The 27327-nt window shown below is 43.0% G+C and overlaps 1 protein-coding gene across 3 annotated transcripts in view; it reads right to left on the bottom strand.

Annotated features, from left to right (window-relative positions):
* ARMH4 (armadillo like helical domain containing 4) overlaps positions 1-27327 on the bottom strand; it is a 115332-nt gene that overhangs the window by 69205 nt on the left and 18800 nt on the right. For all 3 annotated transcript variants that reach the window (XM_075282758.1, XM_075282759.1, XM_075282760.1), the window contains exons 3-5: positions 17397-17630; positions 17020-17217; positions 5684-5947 (exon numbers count right to left, since the gene is read on the bottom strand). In XM_075282758.1, coding sequence (XP_075138859.1) covers positions 5684-5947; positions 17020-17217; positions 17397-17630 — 696 coding nt within the window. The remainder of the gene's footprint in view (positions 1-5683; positions 5948-17019; positions 17218-17396; positions 17631-27327) is intronic.

Raw genomic sequence — 27327 nt, 5'->3', positions numbered from 1 at the left:
GAAACATTGTAGGGGTTATTAGCATTTCAGAGATTGTTACTGACAGAGACAATTTACTATTCTGCAACGCTCACACTTGCTAAGGAGCAGTCATTTCGCACATCTGCACATGAATATCCATATACTGGAAATCTCTACATATATATATATATATATATATATATATATATATATATATATGTCTCTCTTACTTTCCCAGGTGTCACTTATATAGAGCTAGTAGGTATTAAAGGAGTTTTCTAAGTTTTAGATAATTATAGACTTTTCTTAGGTCCATCAGATCTGTAGAGGTTCATCCTGCCGCAACGCCAGAGCACAATGTACAGAGTCGGAAGCAGAAGATCTGTCCACTATGGACAGTAAATTCCGTTCGCATTCATTTCAGTTTTGTCACGTCGGACAAACTGGGAGGAATTTATTATTTCATGTACATTAGAGGACACGTAACGTTTATACAGTATATACTCTTGCCTATGAATGTTGGTAATATCTCTGTAATCAACAGGGCTTGTCTAACAACAGATACCTATGTTATATTAATAACTGATCAATAGGGGTTTGACTCCCAAAAAATACAAGGCCAAAGTAGCAGCAGCTTTGTTTGGAGGCCACAAAGTCGTCCATTATAAGCAATGGGCAAACATAGCGGCACCAAAGTAGGTGTCCAAGTGGCACATTGGTTTTCAAGAGCTGTTGCCACTTAGGTGTAGCGACTGCCAGGGATGCAACCCCCACCTATTGGAATTGACAAATAATATGCCATCAATGTTTGTAGGAAGACAGTCCCTTTATATGTATTCCAGCCTATGATAGATATCACTATTCTGCTGGATAAGCGGAAATGTTAGATCAGTGGGGGTCCATCCACTAAGGCACTCTGCTGAACACAACACTTGGCTATTTCCATCATTTCTATGGCATTTTAATGAAGTGGCAGTGGGTAGTACTGGTTGCCCACTTCATTCAGACTATTCCTTTCCACATTCATATGGAAGGACTAAGGGATCCTGTTCTAAGAGCTAGTGGGGTCCTTGTGGTTGAACCACCATAAGCCTAACAATTGTCACCTAATAGAAAGGTGGCAGTCTGACCCTCTGGGTACAAAGCTGGGTTGTCTCCATCACTTCGATTATGTTTAATGGGGTGGTAGTGGGTAGCGCTTGACCCCGCTGTATTCAAACTCTTCCTTTCTGCAATCATACAGACAGACTAGTGGACCCTGTTCTTATAGTCGGTGGGGTTCTAGTGGTTGGACCTCCATTGATCTAATAATTATCACCTAACTGGTTGTTTTTTTCAAGAAAATTCTATTTAAAGAGTCGCTTTAAGTTCAGGTACGAATGTATAGTGCATATAGTTCATTCTGCCCCTACCGATCTAAGTAATAATGACTTTTAATAGTATAAAGACATTAACACCTTTTCTCATCTCCCACTAGCCGTGACTTATTGTCCATTATTACACAACAGCTGCCTACACCTCCCATCCTATAAGGCGCTTTATGCCGTTTTTAAGGCAATTAGATGCCTGGGTTATTTCAGAGCACTTGCTATTTCTGAACACCCTCTGGGTAACTCGTTCTTGACAGTTTTCTTTTCTCTGCCACAATTGAAAGCTGATGATATTCATAACTGTGACAAGATATAAGGACGAGCAAGGTCAGGCTGAGATAATACTGATGATGCGAGGTAGTGCGACACATGTACAGCTCATGCAGAGACTGATTATTGGGCTGGAACAGTGAAATGCTCCAGTTATAGAATATCCAACACAGCAAATTAAATAATGTGCAAATATACCGAGCGGATGACTCACAGGATTGTATCTGCGGGTCATGTACAGTACAGCGGCATAGTACATATACTGCCAGACTAGTAACATTGTGACCCACATTTTATGGTATTCACTACATGACATCATTATTTGTCCGCCACAGGGGGCACCTCTGGGTGGCCAGGAGAATAACAATCTGCTAGGTGTTCAGTTGGCTGCAGACCATGGCTGCCCTCTAGTGTAGAAATTTGTCACAAAAACATGAAGATCTGGTTTGAAGTCACGTTACAGAATATATTAGGGAATTGTATTATGAGCAATTCTCTAATATCAGTGCATTATCTCAATGGCGTCAGTTTTGATAATGGGCTTACAGGACGGTGTAAGTTCCTCTTTCGGAGTGTACACTGGCACCAGACTATATAGGTTTACCACAACCCAAATTCTTACAATCGGTTGAACACATAGGCTATTAAAGTATAATCCTAGGCATTTCATCAGTCTATTCACTGACCAGAAGCTGCTGTAAATTGTGGTTTTATTCTGTAGAAGACATTATCATATTGCTGTGCTTCTATATTCCAGTAACACATGGGATAATGTACCGCATTCTATACATTCTAAGAATTGAAGAAGGATTTTAGTGACCACATAAAACTGCAGGTCAAATGTATATATTATTATCCTTAATCATTTGCAATAGTGGGTTCATTATTTCATATTTTAGACACCTCAGCTGCTGAAGAATCTCTTTCATAAAATAAGCAGGGGTTTCCTGACCACCACTGATGAATGTGTAATACACAATGAAGATGCTGAAGAACCTCTTTTTTCAAAGGGAGTGGCCATTACATGTCAATTAAACAGAAAAAATGATCTAAGGCTAAGGCCCCATGTTGCAGAAATGCTTTTTAGACTGAGGACCCACGTTGCGGAAATCCAGCTTTTTTTGTTGCACATTTTGTTACGTTTTTTTGAGCCAAAGCCAAGAATGGCTGCTAAAGGAATGGGAACTCAATAAAAACTTCTTATACGTCTACCTTCTGCTCAATCCACTCCTGACTTTGGCTCAAAAACTGCAACAAAATCTGCAACAAAAAAAAAAAACAGCGTTTCCACAAAGTGGGGCCTCAGCCTTATGCAGATTTTGCTACGTTTTCTTTTAGCCAAGCCTAGTCTACTTTCTGCTCAGTCCACTCCTGGCTTTGGCTAAAAAAAAAAAAAAAAAAAAAAAAAAAACACAACAAAATCTGCAACAAGAAAAGCAACTTTTCTGCAATGTGGGGCCTGAACCTAAGGCTAAGGTCCCACAAGGCGTCTCGCAGCAAAAAAGCGCTGCACGAAGGTTCCTCCTGCAGCACTTTACACAGAACGTTTGCAGAGGTTTCCTCTGCAGACTTTCTGTTTCAATTATATCTATGGGGAAACTGTCAGGGTTTCAGTAGGTATATTTGAAATGCTGCGATTTCCAAAACCACGCTGCTTTTGGAAATCACCATGTGTCCGCACCGCGGTTTTTACCACTTTGTTCTGACTGTAAAATGCATGATTCTTATTGTGGCATTTCCACCACGGGTAAATCACTGTTTACACCACTGGGGCCCCAGGCTAAAACAAAATTAATTTTGCAGAAAAAAATAAGCAGTGCCAATGTAATGCCACTTGTCCCTTAACAATAATCAGGTCTTTACATCAGAATGTGACATTTATAAAAAATAATGGGGCGATGTAATCTACACTGGTGTTTCCCATGTTAGTCTCTATCCCTAGACACTGGAATGAAATGCTTCTTAACAGATTAGGAAAATCTCCAGCCCTTCTTATGCCAAAAAGTGAAATATATGCCAGCAAGGAGTTGGTGTAGATTTAAGCTATAATGTATGTAAAAATGTATCAAAGTAATATCACATAGGGGTAAACATTACCATTACAGGGGTTCACTCCTGCACTTTATAACATCATAGCATCCATAATAATGGTGGTAAACCCATGTAGCACGAAGCAAATTCATAAGCATGGAGATGTTCATAAACTTGCTTGGTACCTATCTTTTCACTGTTGTCATGGGAGGAGGTGTCATTCAGGGGCGTAACGATAGTGGTCACAGGGAGTGTGACCGTGACCAGGTCTGGAGGGGCACGGGGCCCGTGTCCATCTGGGGCCCCAGACCACAGTGGCCGGGGAAAACCTTGTTCCCCAACTGCTATACATATTGTTAATGGAAAGGGGCCTTACTGGACCCCTTTCCATTAAATGCCAGGTCAGAGGAGGTGTATAAAAATACTTATACTCACCTGTCCTGGGCTGAGCGTCTACTCCAGGGCTCTTCCTGCAGTAGATGCTAAATCCTAGTGGGATAAAGGACCTTTGATAACGGCATGACGTCATCAAAGGTCCTTTAGCCCACTGGGATATGATCACACTCTTATGTTGGGAGAGCTATTCTGGATTGTACAGGACAGTGTAAAATCTGCAGTGAACGACACTGATGGAAGCCAAGGAGGAGAGAATAGAGATGAGCGAACACTGTTCGGATCAGCCGTTCCGAACAGCACGCTCCCATTGAAATGAATGGAAGCACCTGGCACGGCGACCGGCCGCCGACAAAGTGTATGTGCCAGGTGCTTCCATTCATTTCTATGGGAGCGTGCTGTTCGGAACGGCTGATCCGAACAGTGTTCGCTCATCTCTAGGAGAGAAAAGAACATGTGTGAGCAAGAGGGGGACATGAGGGTGCAGGTTGTGTGTGAGCAAGAGGGGGGAATGGAGTTGCAGGCTGTGTGTATGCAAGAGGGATATATGGAGGTGTAGACTGTGTGTAAGTAAGAGGGGGAAATGGGGAGTTCAGACTCTGGTGGGGAGTGGGCACTTTTAACACATAATACTGTGGGGGCCACTGTGGGCATGTAATTCTGTGTGTGGGCCACTGTGGAGCATATAATACTGTGTGGGGACCACTGTGAGTATATAACACTGTGTGGGGACCACTGTGGCAAACTTAATTCTGTTTGGGGACCATTATCAAGCACGTAATACTCTTTGGGGACCACTGTGGAGCAGGTAATACTATGAGGGGTCCATTGTGGAGCATGTAGTACTGTTCCAGTATTGTTTACATGCCGGATGCTGCGCTGCTCACTCACCATATTCTTGATAACTGCAGTTGTGGGTACTAAAGCTTTATCCCTTTGAAGTATCTGAGATATCGCTTCTGCACCCATAACTGCCACTATCAACAATTTGCTCTAGAAAGTGGGTAGGGGACCGCGGACAAAAGTTTGCACCCGGACCCACAAGACTTTAGTTACGCCACTGGTCTCAGTGCTTCTTTTTTGCCAATGTTTTGAGGCCTCTGCTCCTTTATAAAACCTTCTTTTCAGCTATAATCTATGCCAGCTTCTAAGGTGAATTATACTATATTCAGAACTGTCAGAACGTTAAAAAGATTTGCAGATTTGTGACTTTTTTTACATGAGAAAACTGTATCATTTCCACATATATTAATGGAAAATTTCCATAGTTATAATATTATAAAATTATTAGGGACTGGTGAACAGACAGTTGTCTTATAGAATATTTACACTGGCTACAAACTGGTTAACTACTTGTCTAAATTGTATTTTATATACACTGTGTACTTTCCAAGCACAATATATAGACAAACATGTGCTCTGTGTCTACTGGTCTTCACTTACAACTATTGGACACCCAGTCATGGGGTTATCATCAGTCTCTATCAATATGTATTACTAGCACATTCGCATTGTTACAAAACAATAATTCTGATACCATTATAGAATGGAGCTGCTATTCTCTGATACAGTCACATAGCTTCACAAAGGATAATTATCTGCCACACTACTCTGGTAAAACACTCGGCCCATATTATATTATAGTCATTACTTCTTACCTAGTCCTTGATTCTGCTGTTCCCAATTCCCAATGGTCTCTGGAACGGGATAAGCGGCTCCATCAATCAGGGCGACATTGCCATCATCTTCAAGAGGTTCTTGAGAAGACAGTCCTGGGAGGGTGAAGAGAGGGACATCTGAATCTTTCTCAGAACTTTCATCTACGGAGTCATTATCTTTATTATCATCCTCATCTTCTTCATCATCTTCATCTGCTTCATCATCATCTTCATCTTCATCATCTTCATCCTCCTCTTCTCCTTCTGTACCAGCAAGAACAATAAAAAGGTTAGAAAGTCTCCCATGAACTACCCACCAGACGTGTGCCACATATATGTGTTGATCAGTTCTGTAATGTGCCTATATATAGGAGCTCTGTTTGTTTGAGAGGTGACTAGCCGATATACATTAGATATATGTCAAACCCGGACAAATTCTTTAGGAGTGACCATCCACCTAATGTGTATTTGGCGGGGCCCCACGTGGCGTAAACTTGTTGTGTTTCTGCTGCAGTTTTTCCTGCAGAGATTTTTTGCTGCGCCCTGCTACATGGGGTCATAGCCTAAGGCTGGGTTCACACTACCGCCGCTGTCCGCCTTGGGCTTTCCATTGTTAACCACGGGGAAACTGGACAGGGGATGGTTTGCCAACGGTCAGCTTTAAAACCCATTCATTTGAATGGGTTTTAAAGGTGACAGCCGGTGCGTGTATGCAGCCTCTCCGCCTGGAAACCGTTTTTTTTTTCACAGACACAAAGTCCTGCATGTGGGACTTTGTGTCCATGCCAAAAAAACGGAAACGTTTTCCAGGTGGAGAGGCTGCATACAGACACTGGCTGTCACCTTTAAAAACCCATTCAAGATGCCTCCTGTTCAGTTTCCCCAGGGTTTACAACAGAAATTCCGGGTCAGACAACGGCAATAGTGTGAACGCAGCCTTAGACGACAGTAAGTTTAGTCCACAAATGGTCCGCAGTTGTGGGTTATCAATCGCGGACCATTTGCGGACACATTGTGTTCAGTGCGGCCTCTTACTCCACAGGATATTTTATCCATGGTGTGTTGTGCCATGACCGAGGTCCACACTGAATACCGCAGGTCTGCAAAGTCACGGACATCACAGCACAGCACGGACTGTTCCATAGAACTCTATGGGCGCGTGCGGCATACGTCTGCGGAATGACTTTTTGAAGTGAAATTTAGTGTTGCTGATCAGCAAATTGTAGACCGCAAAAGCCACTACGGTCGTGTAAGACCAGCCTTAGGGTCACTAGACCAGAACAAAGGATCAGGCATGCTGGACCTCAACATGACTGATTCTTTGTTCCTATGAGAAATAAAAGTAAGTTGAAATGGTTAATTCCTCTCTACCCTCTCATAACACTTGAGCAAGCATTCATGTGTATGGAAGTCAGGAGGGATATCTAGCTGTAGGGGCAGCTGTTCAAAATGGCAACAAACACTTGGGAAACTGATATTGATTAATCGATCACATGGCCATTCAAGTAAATGGGACTGAACTGCAATGTCAAGCACAGCCACTATAATGTATAACACTGTGCTTGGTATGAAGCAGTCAGGATGCTGCGGCCTCCTCAAACTCAGCTGATCATGGTGGTGCCACCTGTCAGACCCCACCAATCTGATATTGACAACCTATCCTAAGAATAGGTCCTCAATATTATAATCGTAGAAAAAACTTTAATATACTATATAATTTGGCCTGTATGCTGCCACCACTGAAGAAGCTAACTGCATATTGAGCTATATTCCAATTGATGGAAACTATAAAGAGCTGTATGCAGTGATGCCCACACTAATGGCTACCACAGGAAGAAACTATGCTAGTGTCACAGCAACCACAAGGAGGCGCCACAGGGGGCCACACGGTGGCTCAGTGGTTAGCCCTGCAGCACTGGGTCCTGGTGTTCAATTCCCACCAAGGGCAAAAAACCATCTGCAAGGAGTTTGTATGTTCTCCCTGTGTTTGCATGGATTTCCTTACCATATTCCAAAAAGACATACTGATAGGGAAAAAAAATGTATATTGTGGGCTCACAATCTACAAAAAAACAAAACAAAAAAAAAAGAAGGAAGCGCCACAGCAGATGTATGAGCTGTTGTTTTCCTAGGTATATTACTGGTAGTTGTCAAGTTTATTGTTCTGCAGCATAGTGTTGCCCATGGTACTGAACCTTTGGTTGATAGGTTACAACCTTTATGGATGTCAGCAGTTGCCAGGTAGCAACCACAAATGGCCACAGTTACAGTGCTGTAGTACTTACATGACATGCATATATATTATTAATCTGCCTATGCAAGTGTCAGTCTTCACCCTAATCCTAACATTCTATTCAGAGCTATAGATCCCTCCCACAATGGAGTGTTCAGTACTGTGCTGCAGTGCAGGAACATAATATTATTATATAAAACTGAAATTGATTCATTACTAAAATAATAAATCAACCATACTTGGATAAATGTAAAATAAAATTGATAATGTATTCAACCCGATCAGACATTCCAAAGATATAAGCCCTGTTAGTGTTGATATAAATTAGTGTATACTAGAAAAGTGGGTATGACATACAGCACACAGAGATCTCGATGCCAGAGAAACCATATTGTTACCACCCACTTGGCTAATAGACCCTAATTTGTATAACACTAAAAGGACTTATATCTATGGAATGGCTGAACAAATATAGCTAATCAAATCCCCAAAATGCTCAGGGTGACAGCACCTATCAGATGATGTATGGCATTAGGCTTTTCCTACCTGGTTACAGCTCCTTTTTATTTGACTAAAGTAACAAATGAACCATAATTGGATAAATTGGATAAATGTGAAATAAAATAGATGATGTATTAAACAATGTTATGTGTGTCTGCCATCTATAGAGCCTCCTCCTCGGTACATTTAGACTTCTTTTTTAGAGATATACCTAGACAGGTCTAAACGTAAGAGCAGGAACGAAATGGTGACTACAGACGGGTGCAGATGTTAGATGGGAAGGGAAGGCTGGGAGCATGTGAGCATGGAGAGGAGACAGGGGATCAATGAAGCAGCAGAGCAGTTAGGAGAAGTAATGGCACTGTGACAGCTGAGTGACAACGTACCACTCCGGCAGTTCTGCACGGCTGGAGGAAAGATGTAGCATGCAAGCCAGCAAACTGAATAAAAGCTGAATAAAAAGAGAAAGTGGTGCCAGGCATGAGAAAACGGCAGACCAAATGACTCACACAGTCCTAATAAAGAAGCTACTGCGGAATTCAGATTCACTGTCCTGAAAAGAACTGCAAAGCATGATGGGAGATTGCATAGGTTCTCCTGGTGCCTGAACATTCAGCTCTGTTATACGTCACACTGGAAGTCATGTATGGAGATTGCACAAAGCATCACAATAAGCATAAATATGTCAGCAAATTCACAGGGATGTGGTGGAGGGGATAAAAGGAACCTGTCACCAAGATTTTTATCACTAAACCCACAACACAGTTAGGTGGGGTATGAAATATCCATTTTATCTTTCCATCTGTTACTAGAGATGAGCGAACAGTGTTCTATCGAACACATGTTCGATCGGATATCAGGGTGTTCGCCATGTTCGAATCGAATCGAACACCACGTGGTAAAGTGCGCCAAAATTCGATTCCCCTCCCACCTTCCCTGGCGCCTTTTTTGCACCAATAACAGCGCAGGGGAGGTGGGACAGGAACTACGACACCGGGGGCATTGAAAAAAATTGGAAAAAGTCATTGGCTGCCGAAATCAGGTGACCTCCATTTTAGACGAATAGTGGATTTCAAATCCGGGTCATATGAGAATGTGAACTTTGTGACTATGAGACAGGGATAGCTGTACAGGCAGGGATAGCTAGGGATAACCTTTATTTAGGGGGGAATGTTATTAAAAATAACTTTTTGGGGCTCTATCGGGTGTGTAATTGTGATTTTTGTGAGATAAACTTTTTCCCATAGGGATGCATTGGCCAGCGCTGATTGGCCGAATTCCGTACTCTGGCCAATCAGTGCTGGCCAATGCATTCTATTAGCTTGATGAAGCAGAGTGTGCACAAGGGTTCAAGCGCACCCTCGGCTCTGATGTAGCAGAGCCGAGGCTGCACAAGGGTTCAAGCGCACCCTCGGCTCTGATGTAGGAGAGCCGAGGGTGCACTTGAACCCTTGTGCACCCTCAGCTCTGCTACATCAGAGCCGAGGGTGCGCTTGAACCCTTGTGCACACTCTGCTTCATCAAGCTAATAGAATGCATTGGCCAGCGCTGATTGGCCAATGTATTCTATTAGCCTGATGAAGTAGAGCTGAATGTGTGTGCTAAGCACACACATTCAGCTCTACTTCATCGGGCTAATAGAATGCATTGGCCAGCGCTGATTGGCCAGAGTACGGAACTCGACCAATCAGCGCTGGCTCTGCTGGAGGAGGCGGAGTCTAAGATCGCTCCACACCAGTCTCCATTCAGGTCCGACCTTAGACTCCGCCTCCTCCAGCAGAGCCAGCGCTGATTGGCCGAATTCCGTACTCTGGCCAATCAGCACTGGCTAATGCATTGTATTGGCGTGATGAAGCAGTGCTGAATGTGTGTGCTTAGCACACACATTCAGCTCTACTTCATCGGGCTAATAGAATGCATTGGCCAATCAGCGCTGGCCAATGCATTCTATTAGCGTGAACTGAGTTTGCACAGGGGTTCTAGTGCACCCTCGGCTCTGCTACATCAGATTGCTACATCTGATGTAGCAGTGCCGAGTGTGCATCAGATGTGTAGTTGAGCAAAACTGACTCAGCACTGCTAAGTCTGCATTCGCATAGGAATGCATTGGCCAGCCTTCGGCCAATCAGCGCTGGCTCTGCCGGAGGAGGCGGAGTCTAAGGTCGGACCTGAATGGAGACTGGTGTGGAGCGATCTTAGACTCCGCCTCCTCCAGCAGAGCCAGCGCTGATTGGCCGAATTCCGTACTCTGGCCAATCAGCACTGGCTAATGCATTGTATTGGCGTGATGAAGCAGTGCTGAATGTGTGTGCTTAGCACACACATTCAGCTCTACTTCATCGGGCTAATAGAATGCATTGGCCAATCAGCGCTGGCCAATGCATTCTATTAGCGTGAACTGAGTTTGCACAGGGGTTCTAGTGCACCCTCGGCTCTGCTACATCAGATTGCTACATCTGATGTAGCAGTGCCGAGTGTGCATCAGATGTGTAGTTGAGCAAAACTGACTCAGCACTGCTAAGTCTGCATTCGCATAGGAATGCATTGGCCAGCCTTCGGCCAATCAGCGCTGGCTCTGCCGGAGGAGGCGGAGTCTAAGGTCGGACCTGAATGGAGACTGGTGTGGAGCTATCTTAGACTCCGCCTCCTCCAGCAGAGCCAGCGCTGATTGGTCGAGTTCCGTACTCTGGCCAATCAGCACTGGCCAATGCATTTCTATGGGGAAAAGTTAGCTTGCGAAAATCGCAAACTGACAGGGATTTCCATGAAATAAAGTGACTTTTATGCCCCCAGACATGCTTCCCCTGCTGTCCCAGTGTCATTCCAGGGTGTTGGTATCATTTCCTGGGGTGTCATAGTGGACTTGGTGACCCTCCAGACACGAATTTGGGTTTCCCCCTTAACGAGTTTATGTTCCCCATAGACTATAATGGGGTTCGAAACCCATTCGAACACTCGAACAGTGAGCGGCTGTTCGAATCGAATTTCGAACCTCGAACATTTTAGTGTTCGCTCATCTCTATCTGTTACGTTAAAATATCGATCCTTTTTCCTATAAAAATTAGCTCAGATGTCTAAAAGCAAATAGAAGCCGAGAGAGGATAACTTCATATGCCAGGATTTTGGACTCTGTAGCACGTAGAACCATGGTTCTGGGGTCGAGAATCTGTGCTGCAAAAAGAGTGTCCTTGATCTCCTATAGCAGGTTCACTTATAATTTTTTTAGTTACTAGTTTACTATTTTACAGTTACTCCTGACAAAATGTGTGTAAAGGGGGTGACATGGTGGCTCAGTGGTTAGCACTGCAGCCTTGCAGCGCTGGAGTATTGGGCTCGAATCCTGCCAAGAACAACATCTGCAAGGAGTTTGTATGTTTTCCCCGTGTTTGCATGGATTTCCTCCCATTCTACAAAGACATACTGATAGGAGAAAAAAATAAAATGTATGTTCTGATCTCTATATTGGGCTCACAATCTACATTTAGAAAAAAAAATTGCATGTAAAGAAACCAGTAGTAGTAATAATGGTTAGGGGAGAGGGCAGACTAAGACCTGTCCTGAGTTTTGCTCCTGGCTCACGGCCCCATACACAGGGCTGTGAAAATAGATAGTCTTGTGTATGGAGCCACAGAAAATAATTGGTCAGTGTTCTAGCTGTGAAAGATGCGGCTAGCACACTTACAGTGCAAAAGATTGTATACATGAGGGGCCACACGGTCGCTCAGTGGTTAGCACTGCAGCCTTGCAGCACTGGAGTCCTGATGTTCAAATCCTGCCAAGGGCAAAAAACCATCTGCAAGGAGTTTGTATGTTTTACCTGTATTTGCATGGATTTCCATCCCATATTCCAAAGACATATTGATAGGGAAAAAAATGTACATTGTGAGCTCTATTTGGGGCTCACAATTTACCGGTACATCAAAAAAAAAAAAAAAGATTGTGTACATGAGGCCTTAGGCATAAATATAAAATGTGCTGCAACCATAATGAGGCTATTGGCAGCAAAAAACTAATAGGACAACATGTACGAAAGGTTATACAGTCATAGAACAGACTGCCTAGCAAGACCCTATAGACATTTCACATTTTAATGAAAACTCAATACCCTTTACCTGCTGATACCTCCACATCTGCAGCACAATGAACCCCAGGTAGAACACAGAACTAGGGTTGAGCCGATCTTGAGATTTCAGGATCAATTTCAAAATCCGATTTCCGATCATTTTCCAGCCGATCCCAATCATGAAATTTGCTCAATCACCGATCGGGATCCGATCTTTTCCAATCCCGATCCACAACCCTAGTCAATGCTTCTCTATGGGAAAAGTCACTTGTGGGTTGAGCCGATCTTGAAATAATCACCAACCTCAATCCCGCTAGAAAAGATTGTGTCGGAATTCCGATCACGATAGTGAAATTTACTCGATCGCCGATCGAAATCCAATCTTTTCCAATCCTGATCGCTCAACCCTACACAGAACTGTAAGATACTCAGCTTTAAGAAAACACAAGCACCAGATTCTAGGTGATAGAAAGTCCAACATATCAGCCTATGAAGTGATTGCCCTTTCAAACTTTTGTGTGACTCTTCACCTCAAAAAAGGGACAATGTGACGACTCTTAGCTAATTTGCATACATACTTCTTTTTACAGGAAAATGAGCGACTTCCAACCCTACAGTGGCCAGTCTGTTTTGGCCCCTTAATGATCAAACCATTTTTTGCATTTTTTCATCATTGCATATCAGGAGCCATAACTTTTTATGTTTCCGCATTGTAAAGGTTTTTAGGGACAGGCTGTAGTGCTCAATGGCAAAAAAGCAGCAATTCCACCACTGTTTTAAAATTAAATTTTTTTTCAAAATATTGTTTTTTTTTTAGGAATACCTGATGCTTTACAATGCTAAAAAATATTGGGTGCTCGAATACACAGGGAAACCTTGTAACTAGGGTTGAGCGATCAGGATCGGAAAAGATCGGATTCCGATCGGCGATCGAGTAAATTTCACGATCGGGATTGGCTGGAAAACGATCGGAAATCAGATTTTGAAATTGATCCTGAAATCTCAAGATCGACTCAACCCTACTTGTAACTTCACCCAAGAAAAGTAAACCTTATGACTATGCCTAATAAAAAGTGAAAGAGTAAGAAATCCTTCCTGCGTTTTACTGTTATACGCTGACTAGTGACCATTTTGTCAGTATCGTGGATTGCAGCGCCCTCTGCTGGATCAGCGATGTAGAGCCCACTATTGCAAAGTCAGAATGTGCTACCAATATTATTCTGGAGGCACATAGGGACTGGAAAAAAAAATGCCTGGGGCAAGAGAAATCAACCTCTTCATGATGTCACTGCACTGGAAGGCAGCGCTATAAAAAGACTGCACCTTATGGGTTCAGGCTCACGCCTTCGAAAAATGCTTAGGTGTGAAATAAAATATAGCATATATAAGATCCAAAATTACTATAGATACACACAGCTACCAGAGACACACATTACACTGGGGTCCAAAAGGCCATATATCCATCAACACTAGTACAGTCCTGATTCCCTAGTACATACACATACAGCTTGATCTAGGGACTTCCAAGTCTGATGGGTGTTGAATTCAAATATCTATAGGCAGATTATAATGGCCCTGTCACTAAGTCTGAGAAGCCCAAAAACATACATTATACAGTATGATAGGTGCTGTCACTCTGAACATTATTCTGTTTTGTTTATCCAAATCCTAACAGCCATTCCAAAGATATAAGCCCTGTTAGTGTTGATGTAAATTAGTGTATACTAAAAAAGTGTTAACACTGTATGACATACAGCACACAGAAATCTCAATGCCAGAGAAACCACGGTGTTAACGCCCACTTGGCTAGTAGACCCTAATTTGTATCAATATTAAAAGGACTTATATCTATGGAATGGCTGAACAGATACAATATAGTTAATAAATGCTCAGTGTGACAGCACCTATTGGATGATGTATGGCATTGGGCTTTCAGATCTGGTGAAAGGTCCTTTTAAAAAGAGGAATTCAGTTCCAATCACCTTCTGATGAGCCACAGACAGGCTATCCTCTTGTCTTCTCGTGCCAATGTCCATATATATCCTATTAGGCCATAGCACTGAGACCCCCCTCTATGAGACAGTAGAGTCACCTATGCATTACAGCAGTTTTTTCTATTTCAATGACCACCATGATATTACATTTTCCCTGCAGTAGCCAATGCAGAGGGGATGTATTGCTGGCAGCGGTCCTCCCAAATTATTTCATTGATATGAATAGGTCAGATTCTTGACAACAGAAATCTCTGAACAGTGCTAAAGGGGTCTAAGGATAATAGTTTGACCTGTCTTACGCTAGGTTCCTAATAGTATTCAGGTTTCCATCCTTCAGGTCTACTTGTGAAGCTGAAAAACGGAGACCCTATCCAATTAAAAAGTGGTTACCCGAGGAAACCTGTGCACCCCATAGATTATAATGGGGTCTGCCAGGTTGTGGCCCAGTTTCCACCTATTTTAAGCAGAATGGGGAAGGAGTCTCGTACTGAGACTCAAATGCTAGTGTGAACCTAGTGTTACTGGGGAGGGGGGGTTTGATAAGGGCAGGTTCACACCTGCACCCGATCTCCGATGCATGCTGTGGCAAGTTTAGCTCCACCCACTTTCATATTGACTCCGCCCGTTCTTATCAATTTTTCATGTGCCCCTACACAATATAATGCTCCTACAGTCACCCTAACATTATATGCCCCTACATTATAATGTTCCCTTCCAACTACCCCACAGTATTAAGTCCCAGTATAAACTGTATTAATGCCCCAGTTTAAACTGAAGGAAACTAGAGGAGGACATGAAACTGTGGCAGCTGGAGGGGGACATTAAACTCGGGCAACTGGATGGGGTCATTAAACCGCAAGGGTAGCTGGAGGGTAACATTAAACTGGGGGCAACTAGAGGCAGAGATGTCCTCATCCAGCTACTCCCATGGTTTAATGTCCTCCTTCATTGACCCCCATTGTTTAATGTCCCCCTCCAGTTGTCCCCAGATTAATATCCCCCTTAATATGCCCCCAGTGTAAATGCCTCCTTCATCTACCTCCAGTTTCATGTCCCCTCCCCTCCATCTCTGCCCCATTTTCATCTCTCCTTCCTTCTCTGACCCGTTTTATGCCCCCCCCTTCATCTGCACCCAATTTATTGTCCCCTCCCTCCATCTGCCCCCATCTTCATGCCCCCCTTTATCTGCCCCCAGTTTAATGTTCTTCCTCTATCTCTGCCCCAAGTTTCATGTCCCCCCTTCATCTACCACCATTGTTTTATGTCCTCTTCAAACTGCCCCCTCCCCCAGCTTCATCTGCCCCAAGTTTCATTTGCCCCCTTCATCATGTTCCCCCTCAATTTGCCCTCAAACACTGGTATTCACCTTTCCTCGCTCCTCTGCTGGTCTGTGTGCAATCTCAGTCACGGAGCTGTAGACGCGATTTGAGTAATGTCATCACATCGCGCCTACAGCTCCAAGGGCCGGAGGACTGTGGTGAAGCAGGAGCTCTGCCAGCAGCTCCCGTTTCATTGAGCAGTGTATTCAACTCATCTGCGTCTGGCGGACGCAGATGAGTTGAAACCGGGACAAACCTCCCGCCCACTGGAATGGTGGGACACAACCCAGAATCCGGGAATGTCCCACAGAATCTGGTACGGTTGGGAAGTATGTGTTAATACTGTAATAATGAACTATAATACAGCAACTTAAAGGGAGTCTATCCCCAGGATGAAGCATATTAAACCAGCAACACAGATAGGCCAGAATCACATGGAATTCCCCCATGAAAATTCAGGCTGCCATTCTGGAGTACTGAGGGCGGCTACAAACTGCTGCAACCCACACTGCTTTAATACCCCAGCACAAACACAAGAACATGGGACCAGGAGAGATGTCAGCCATGTCACTCGAAAAAAGGATGAGGGAAGAAGGATGTATTATAGATGTAGGTGTCGTAGCAGTTTGGAACAACAGAGCCGCCCTCAGTGCTCCAGACTGCTCATTTGCATATTGTAAAATAAATGAATTTCTTGGCAATGAAGGCACAGCTATTCATGATATAAAAGGCATAACATTCAAGTGAGCCTGGCCTATCTATCTGCATTGATGGTTTAATATGCTTCATCCTGATGACAGACTCCCTGTAATACAAAAATGGATACGTTATCGTAAACTAGTCTGCTTGTTGATTGTTTCCATTTACCAAGAAATGTGCCCATATACCAGAGAAAGTAAAAAGATGCTTAAAGTAAAGTAATACTTAAATTGACAATGTATTACAAATAAGAGACATTAGATAATTCCAATATATTATAAAGGTGCTGGATTTTACATATGCTGAATGTATAGCATTATACAGATGTAATTTATAGAGTTTTGGTCCTGTTGTCATAGGCTGGCTGCTAATAATAATGAAAATGAAGCTTTTCAAGCCTGCAAAAATACTGATGGCGAGAAGGCCAGGAGTTCTATCTGTAGTGCATTGTTACCCCTTATTGTAAACCATACATTTCCAATAGTAATCCAAACAATATGGTTACAGCACATATATCTCTTACATACCGTCAGATTCTAACCTGTCCAACCCATAGGACGCTGTGGTAGTGATCCTTCTGGTTGGGGGAATGTCTACATTCACGCGGGGTACAGATGTAACTGTAGTAATAATGGTGGTAGATTCAACCTCTGTGGTGGCCATTGCGGCAACAGGAGATATAGAAGTAGCCAGAAACTCTTCATCCCTGGATTCTGGATTTAGACCTAGCACAATGTTAAAACATGAGGCAGAATGTCACCTAAAAAATATTATTTGTAATATACTGTAGATAGGTATTATAGATAACAAAGATTATATAGACAGATGAATAGATGTACATGAAATATATAGAGATAGATAGATAGATAGATAGATAGATAGATAGATCTCTATATTTTTTTACCTTCATTGCTAGGGACTTCACTAGTCTGGGTTTTAACAGTAGTTGACGGACCATCATTAGTTTCATTCTGTGAGATTTCCATGTGCAGAGTAAAACTATCCATTGCTGTCTCTCTCACTTTATCAGTCACTTCGGGCTCCCCGGTGGTATCTTGACTTGTAACATTCATAAAGATGGCAGCTGTCACAGTGACATTGCTGTTCTCACTTGTATCTGCGGTAAACTGCTTAACACCTGGCAAAAAAAAGAATTTCGGTAAAGACGCAAACAAAAAGCTGTAAAGTTCTAGTGAGAACACATTTAAAATGTGCCAGATTTGTATTTCACTAGAAAGGATTAATATTGTTTTTATGAAACACAATTAAGTAATAATGGATGAAGTTCCTTAATCTATTGTAGAATTGCTTATTAAAGGGGTTGTCCCATCACAAGGATCCTATCTATACTGCTGGTTAATGTGGATGTAAGACTTTTCCTAAATACACTGCTTCAGTAAAACTGCTTTGTTTGTCCACTATCTTACTTTATTCATTTTTTTTTCGACACATCCCTTGACTTATCTGGTCATAAGTCAAGTGATGTATCTGCTGCTCTGAGGGGGGAGGGAGGAGGGGCTAAGTGCACGGGAGCGAGCCTGGAGGGGGACGGTAGTTTACCCTTTGGGGGGAAGGGACCGCCAATACAGACCCGGCATCCGCTGTAATACAGAGGTGGATGCCGGGGAGTGTAGACGCCGGCACATATGCCAGCAACATCGCTATGCTCCTGCCCTGCATGAAGCCAGCAGCAGCGGAGGAGCGGAATAGCAGCATCGCTCCTGCCGCTACTGGCTTCATGCAGGGCAGAAGCATAGCAATGTTGCAGGCATCTGTGCCGGCGTCTACACTCCCCGGCATCCGCCTCTCTATTACAGCGGATGCCGGGTCTGTATTTGCATTGTGAAGGCTAGACTGGTCGCACCATCTATGAGCGTGCACGCAGGGCCAGCGGCATCTCGCCGCTGGCTTTGCATATGTAACCCCGCCCACCAATGACGCAACAAAGCAGGAAGACAGAAGATTTTACAGCAATGAAGACTGGTGAGTAAGCGACGTGGGAATACCCCTTTAAAGAGGTTGTCTCATCCCTAAGCATCATCCTGGTACATTCCCCCAGTTCTTACTGTACTTGGATTGAACAGCCTTCAGGTAATACTACATTTCCCTGAAGTGTATAGTTGGCTACTAATCTGCCCTGTGATTAAGGGGATCGCCCAGGATTTTGAAATCTGGACCCACAGATAGTTACTATTCACTGGACCACCTACACTTCTATAAAAGGCCAGCTTCCTGAGACAACCCTTTAAAGGGAGTCTATCACCACCTCCAAGCATATCACTGTGTCACATCGCACATTAAAGTTAACCTTTGTTATGTATGTCACTTTTGTATAAAAACAAACTTGAAACTGTATTCAAATAAGGCAGCTAGTGCAATAGGGGCGGGGCTTCAAGCTTCCTGAAGCTCTGCGGTTGCCATTTAAATCCCTACCATCCCCCACTGTGCCATTGTGTGCAGTGGGAACAAATCTCCCTGCTGTTATGATATCACCCATCCTACTTGAGTAGTAAGAGCAGTGCAGTAGCCCCTCCCCTATTGCACCAACTTCCTCATTTGCATAAGATTCGATTATTGTTTTTCTCCAAATCTATAAAAATAAACATACATAACAAAAGTAAGTTGTTTATCACTGTAATGTGCTCCATAATACGGTGGTGGCAGGTGAACATGCTTGGGGGAGGTCATTTACCCAGATCCCACACTCCGCCATTATAGTACATCACCAGCAGGATACATTGCATGTTAAGCGGAACAAAAAAACATTTCCAAAAAGCATAAAATATTTCAAATCAGGTTTGTGCCCTCCATTACAAATAATGTTGTGTTTTCTTCTACATTTTTTTGTTTTGTTTTTTAGATTTTTGGCTTTTCCGGCTTTGCATTGCTACATGTGATAAGGTTAGAAAATACATATGTTCCTTTTTTTTGCTGTCATATTGCAAAAACATTATAATCTTTGATAATATGTATATATGCTGCTTAAAGTGACTCTATCCGCAAAATTTGGCTGTATGAGCCCCACATATGCGTGAATAGCCTTTAAAAAGGCTATTCAGGCACCGCTAATCTTATTTTAAACCCCCGTCCCATTTTAAAATAAAACTATAAAAACATATATGTAAATCATACCTGAACGTGCAGCGACGTCATCTTCTGGCACGCCTACCTCTTCTTTCGGCGACGCCCTCCGGTCCTGACTCTTCCCCGGCTTCATCATTATCTTCTTCCGGCGGTTCAAATCCGATTGGTTGAAATCCGGCACATGCACAGTAGCGCTCCCTCCGGAGCTACTGCGCACACTCCAGCGGCACTGCAATTGAGAAAAATGGCGCCGGAGTGTGTGCAGTAGCTCTGCAGGGTGCGCTACTGCGCACGCGCCGGATTTCAACCAATTGGATTTGAACCGTCGGAAGAAGATAAAGATGAAGCCGGGAAGAGCCAGGACTGGAGGGCATCGCCGAAATAAGAGGTAGGCGTGCCAGAAGATGACGTCGTATCGTGCACGACCGCCCCCCGTGCATGCAAAGGTATGATTTACATATATGTTTTTATAGTTTTATTTTAAAACGGGACGGGGGGTTAAAATAAGATTAGTGGTGCCTGAATAGCCTTTTTAAAGCCTATTCACGCATATGTGGGGCTCATACAGCAAAATTTTTATGATAGAGCCCCTTTAAGAAACATGCTGTGAAGCTATATGATAAAATGGCACCTGCATCCAGGATGGGTGCAAGAAGACAGCTCCTCAAGGTTACCACGCAGGACCGGGAGTAGCTGGCTATATATGGAACTGCTTAAACTTTTTCTGTTTGATTGAGATGTCCCATACCAATCAGGAATGAATATGAAAACTTATGTTGTTGTTATCTATTTTCCTTTCTCTGCTACTATTTAACCCCACGTTTGTTTTAAAGTGTGTCAGTATTTCCTCCTAGCTTGAGAAAGGAACTAATACCAACATAGTGTGTCTGGTGTCATTTCCTTACTGCTGGCACTCAGCCTAATTAATTAGGATGACGACAGGTACCCATGATTATTGGTCAATTAGTCATAAACACGGCTTTGACCTTATCACACGCAGGTAAGTAGCCCTACATGTGAATCAGTGCTCTCCAAAAAAGTATCCAGATATAAAGTATCCAGATGTAAAGTTATGTGACAAAAGGGCACACTTTTGGCAAAGGTTTACACAATAGAAGCCAACACATTCATTGCAGTATCCATCTGATATAGGCTAAATATGTGGTGTGAACTGAACCTAATCTATGCCATGGACTTCCTCAGCGACACACAGCAGGTGCTCAGGATAAAATTCATACGCATGTTCACATTCCACTCCTGTGCTGCTTTTCAGAAAGCAAAGTAGAGTTTAGCCAAGTGACAAAGAGCTCACTGGGCAAATAACTGTTTTCTCACCGATGAAAGTCAATGGCCATTAGTTCTGCTTTTATAGCATTACTTTTATATTTGTGAAGCTGCAGACTCGTTCAGGAACAAGTCTGAGTAATAGGATGCACTATTATAATACTTTCACTGCCAACACTAAGCAACCTAAAAGTACAGAAAGCTGAAAATAAATACCCGTATATACTCGAGTATAACCCGAATTTTTCAGCCCAGTTTTTGTGCTGAAAAATCCCCCCTCGGCTTATACTCGAGTCAGCAAAAAAAAAAAAAAAATAAATATATATATATATATATATATATATATATATATATATATATTTTTTAGGAGGGGGGTCTATGACCAGCCACAATATTAATATATTGAATCTCCCATAAAATAGTGCAAAAAAAAGAGTAAAAAAGGTTTAAAAAAATAAAAGTTGTAAATCACTTCTTTCCCTACAATACATATAAAAGTAGAAAATGACTGTGAAACCCATACACATTAGGTATCCCTGTGTCTGACAGTGCCCTGTCTACTAAATACAGGGTATCTGCAGTGCTCCTGTTCCGTCGGGAAGGGGTTAATAGGAGCACTGCAGATACGCTATATTCAGCCAGACTGAATTCCAAGTGGGGGAAGAAAAAACAGTCCTCAAGCTCAGGGAAGGGGCAGACAGACAACCAAAACACCCCCTCCCCTTCCCCAGCACCTACTGCACCCAAAAACTCCGACCATTTTAATTTTTTAAATTTTCCAGTAGCTGCTGCATTTTCCCCCTAGGCTTATACTCGAGTCAATAAGTTTTCCCAGTTTTTTGTGGTAAAATTAGGGGCCTCGGCTTATATTCAGGTCGGCTTATACTCAAGTATATACGGTAAGAAGAACTAAAATTATTTGCCGGCTCCGCTGAAATGAACGCAGCCTGCCAGTTCAATTCAGGTGAGCGGTGTTGAGGCCAGCAAATCTAGATGATAAACAGAACGCACTTCCTGGCCTGAATTCACCCATGTGAGTTCAGCCTTAGGTCTCATGCATATACTCGAGTGTGCAGGCCGAGGTGGGCTCCGATGTGCCTTTCATTTCCAATGATCAAAGAGCAGGTCCTATCCCATTGAGAGCTATGGGGACAGAAGGCCCTCCTGGTATTATGCACTGTACTGCACCAAGCATAACCTAATGTAGAGTTCATTTAATCACATAAAAATGACACTAGGACAGGTTTATTAATGGAAACACACCAGAATTCCGGCACAATTTACACAAAAAACTGGCATGCATACATTGCACCACAATGATCAATTGTTTTAGACCCTTTTCTTCACTTGTCAACTGTGACTCCGCTGCAAAAACTACCAAAAATCAGCAGAGAGAAAAGTGCTGCACAGAGGACTTTTCTCTCCATCGGTTTCAGTGTAAAAATGACAGACCCCCAGCGGATCCCAATATAGTAAATTAGGTCCGCCAATGTCTGTGTGTAACCATTAAAACAGTAGTTTGTCTCTCCATCAGTCGGGTCCCATGGCGAATCTGAATGACAGAGAGACTGGCGCGGAAGTGAACCGAGCTAAGAAGTGAACCTTGCGGACTTCTTCTTTCACGGAAATGTTTTTGGCGTCTATTGCTTATACGTGGAAGATGGCTAGGGTAGGCTGACTGGTATTTCTCTCTTTTACTGTGGACACATAGGACTATGTTACAGCCTGGGAACCTAATGTCTTTCCCCAACGAGTTAAAGAAGCATGGCAAGAAAGCAGCACCCTGTCTCCCTGGATGGCTTCAGACTTCTTCGGGCTGATATAACACGTGACAGCGGTAAGAAGATAGGAGGAGGGGTACGATGCGATGATCTTATTACCTACCAAAGGACCTACCACATGTTATCGTGATAGCTGTATATGTCCCGCACCTCTGCAAAAAACTGTTTCTGCCTGTTATGTCTACATGCCGTGACCCCCCTCCACGTGTCCTCCAACCTCGGTCGGGCTGTATTATCAACATCACTTTGCACAGAGAACTAAATGATCCTGCAGTGTGTCTTTGTTTCTTTCTTGTTCATTGCTATGACTCCTAGTATCTCTCTATCTCCCATGAATTTGTATGTGTTTATCTCTTGCTATATACTACTGTACTATCCATGATGCTGTAACACACTGAATTTCCCCATTGTGGGAGTATTAAAGGATAATCTTATCTTATCTTAAAGGGGCAAACCAATTTATTATCTTATCTTTGCCAGTTTTCTGGTGTAGATGGGTGATAATGTGGCACAGCTTTGGTGCAAGGCCATAGATGCAATATATCTACTGTGCACCTCACTTGCAACTTTCCGCAAATTGGGGTGGAATAGGGCAGGCCAGGGTGGGACCCCTTGGACCAACATATTTATTATAACTCATACCAGTTTTTTGACGTGAGTTATACAGGAAATCTACAGTGATACCTTCATAAATCAAGTGTGCCTTTCTGTACCAATGTTAATAAACCTGCCCCATTGTTTTCAAATATTGGTGTATTTTTGTTGAAAACTAAGTCTACTAATACGTGTTATACACTTAGGGCAGACAGCCTAAAGATATGCTGGATTTATCATTTAGCTTTAGACACTTTGCTAAATCTGACACTGTTTAAGGTTAAAGCTCCACATAGGGGGAAACAGCTAAAAATTTGCATTGTTTGCTATGTTTTTCTCAATTTTTTTTCCTTCCCCTATTAAATTTATAGTGAAAATGATCACAATTCCACAGGTAAAATTAAAAGCCAGTGTTTTTTTCAAATGGTTTTGAAAAAGCAGCTTTTCTGCAGCTCTATTTTTAACTTAATTCTTATTCACTTTGCTGCTACTGTAAAACAGCCACACAAAATATATGAATAAAAATTAACTTTTATTAAGTGCTCCTAAAAAGGTGTAGCAACATATATACATACAAAATATATAAACAAACATAAAACAAAATCATATAGGGGTAGACAATGCTACAAATACCAACTTGTCAGCCATGGAATGTACACTGGATGGCAACACTAATATCATAGTACAAAGGGCTCAACCATAGCTAAAACTGAAAGTGTCCAATAATAAAGTGTTGTAAATGAAAACAACAAATAATCAGTGTAATAACCCACAGATAGCTATGAGACTGCCCACATAAGATGATCCAAGATTAGCCTCCATACATACCAACAGTAAAGGGACCCGACGCGCGTTTCACCTGTACTTGACAGGTTTCGTCAGGGGACATAATAAAAGTTAATTTTTATTCATATATTTTGTGTGGCTGGTTCACTTTGTTGCTATGGTCATTTACCCACACATAATTTGTTATATTTGCCTCTATTGTTTACTATTGCTACTGTAAAACGTAGCTTTTTAATTTCCATTGCATCTCGACGACAGCCAAAAGCACAGTGTTTCTGCAATGTGGGGCCGTAGTGTAAGGGTGGGTTCACACTACCATTATTTAAAGGGGTGGTCCCATCTCAAGGATCCTATCTATACTGGTAGCTTATGAAAATTTAAGACTTTTCCTATTTATATTGATTTAGAAATTCTGCTTTGTTTGCTTGCTTTGTGAACTTATTCCTCTCATTGTTTACACAGTGTTTCTATAATCACAGACCTATAGGACAAGTAAAGTCACTTACTCACTGCTCTTGCCAGCGGGACAGTAGTTCAGCTAATTGCAGTTTACTGATATAGCTGAGTCTGTTATCTGTCTATGTAAACACACAGATAAAACTGAGTCCATTCTGTACAAGCATCTGCATATTATCTGATCTGTATAAATGTTGTGAGTAGAGATGAGCAAGTAGTATTCAATCGAATACTACGGTATTCAAAATACTCGTACTCGATCGAGTACCACTCGCTATTCGAATGGAAAAGTCCGATGCAGAACCAGCATTGATTGGCCGAATGCTATACAGTCGGCCAATCAACGCTGGTTCTTTTCGTTGTAGTGCGGGCATGCGCAGTCGGCTCTGCCCAGGCCCGATGCCTGGCAGAGTGAATTCAGAGCCGGAAGATGCCGCGGGGACGCTGCACAGAGAAGACTTCTCGGAGGATCCAACCCGACCCTCACTCGTGGACTTGGTAAGTATAATTTGATCGAATGTTGCCTACCCCTGAAATGAGCATTTTCCCCCCCATAGTGTTACGTTCGTGTCTGAGTCCAGACCCAGATTCCGGATTGCAGGTTGCACCGCTAAGGAAACAGGGGAGGGAGACTATCCCTGGCACTACGGTGGCTAGCTAGGCCCTGCCTACGGGTGGTGGTCAGCTGTCCCCAAGTTAGTCTTGGCCCCGACAACTCCTGGCTCTCTGGCACGAAGACCTAGCAGACAGATAGGGCAAGAGCTATAGGAGAGCTAGGGACTGGGGTTTCTAAAGTGGTGACCCCTACAGAAATCCAGTTGCAGCTACAGACAGACAAACGGGCTGGGAGGTGCTGGACAACGGACACGCAGCACAACATGAAACAAAACAAGAAAATGAGGAGAGGGACAGTGGAGAGGTGAGGAAAGGGTAAACACAGGACTGGGAGAACACTGGAACCCAAAACCTCTCAAACCACAAGAAAGTGCCAGGCAAACAGAGCAGAAGGATAGGGTGGAGATGAAGTGTGAGGGAACAAACCAGATACACACAACAGGCAACTCTCACACCACTTCCTAATCAGTTGGAACTTTCACCAAAAACAATCCTCCTCCTAGAGCCAAGAATCCTAAGGTGTAAACCACGAAAACCGGCAACATGTGGGGCCAGCCCTCTTCCTTAAAAAGGCCCCAGAATCCTCCCATAGGATGATGGCAATATTAAACACCTGAGGTTCGATTCCTGGAACCTCAAGTATGCTAAGAGGACTGACACCAATACCAAACCAGATGGTCCAGTGGCAAAGCAACCACCAGCAGAAAATAGGAGCCCGGATCAAATCCCCAACCGAAACAAAATACACAAACAACCAGGTCATGACACATAGATTATAATAGGATTCGAGTAGTTGAATATTGAGGGGCTACTCAAAACGAATATCGAATCTCAAACATTTTACTGTTCGCTCATCTTTAGTTGTGAGACTTCTCCAGCCCGTTTAGCAAGAGGGAGGGGTTGGAAGAGAAATACAGAAAGTGAGAAGCAAAGACTGTAGCCAGACAGCTGAAAGACTGAGATGGAAAAACCCCTTTAATGTCTGTTTCTCTCATGAATGACACAGGATGAGAGCAATAGACATTACACCTCCTTCTGGTGTCATCCTGCATTCACCCCCCACGTAAAAAAAATGACGGAAGCATTTTTTACTTTTCTCTGGGAAGAAAGGATCCATGCAGAACTTTTTCTTCCATTACAAAAGCAGACAAACATGACGGAAGACAGCGTTCATCATATTTCATACATTCTAGTCAATTGGAATGGACACAGACAGAGGTTGACTCTATCGGTGTGTGTAAAAAGACTTCCCTCCCCCCCCCCATTTTTTTAATTACCTTGGTAATCGATATGCTGGATCGTGCACTCCTTAGCGTCATAGCTTCTGCATGCCCAATGCTGCCTCCAAGCCCCCCTCCTCCTGCTTATTCACGTCGGTTTCTATTAAAAGCTATTGAAAGCACGCGCGTGCGCAGTAGCGCTCCCTCCGGCGCGCTACTGTGAATGCTCCAGCTCACCATGGTCTCTATGGGAAAATGGAGCTGGAGCATGCGCAGTAGCTCGCCGGAAGGAGCGCTACTGCGCATGCTTTCAATAGCTTTTAATAGAAACCGACATGAATAAGCAGGAGAAGGGGGGGCTTGGAAGCAGGGGTGGGCGTGCAGAAGCTATGACACTAAGGAGTGCTTGACACGCCCACTGTGCATGATCCAGCTAATTTGCATATCGATTACCAAGGTAATTAAAAAAAACTGGGGAGTCTTTTTACACACTCATAGCAGCACCTCAATAACCTTTTTAAAGGCTATTCAGGAATATCTTTATCTCATAACACGTAAATCTGCTGATAGAGCCCCTTTATTGTCCATTGCTCTCATCCTGTGATGGATGACAGCAATGGACCCCAATACCATTAATGTGAACATACCCTAAGACTGTCTAAGTGTGCCCTATCCTACCTTTACACAGTACTAGTAAATCCTCCCCACTAAAATCAGGGAAAGCACAGAGAGTTTGGAATTTCCAAAGTCAATGACTTTAAAAATGAAAATCAATAGAATGAAAGTCAGTCATCTATCTCCTCTGTATAACATCAGGTTAAGCCAACAAAAAAAAACAACAGAGAAATCTGATGTAATCTTCTCAGGCAGCCATGACTTTTACTATCTCCTTCCTGTTAATTGAATCAGTGAGCATTTCTTACGCCTTACACAAAATAATTCCCTTCCCAGCAAAATAAGGCTTAGCCGTGACAGCAACTGACTGCCTGAGGGTAATCGGAAAAATTCAAGGAAA

This window comes from Leptodactylus fuscus, chromosome 7, assembly GCF_031893055.1.
Source record: "Leptodactylus fuscus isolate aLepFus1 chromosome 7, aLepFus1.hap2, whole genome shotgun sequence".
In the NCBI taxonomy this organism is placed as follows: domain Eukaryota; kingdom Metazoa; phylum Chordata; class Amphibia; order Anura; family Leptodactylidae; genus Leptodactylus; species Leptodactylus fuscus.
This window is presented reverse-complemented; position numbering and strand designations above follow the sequence as displayed.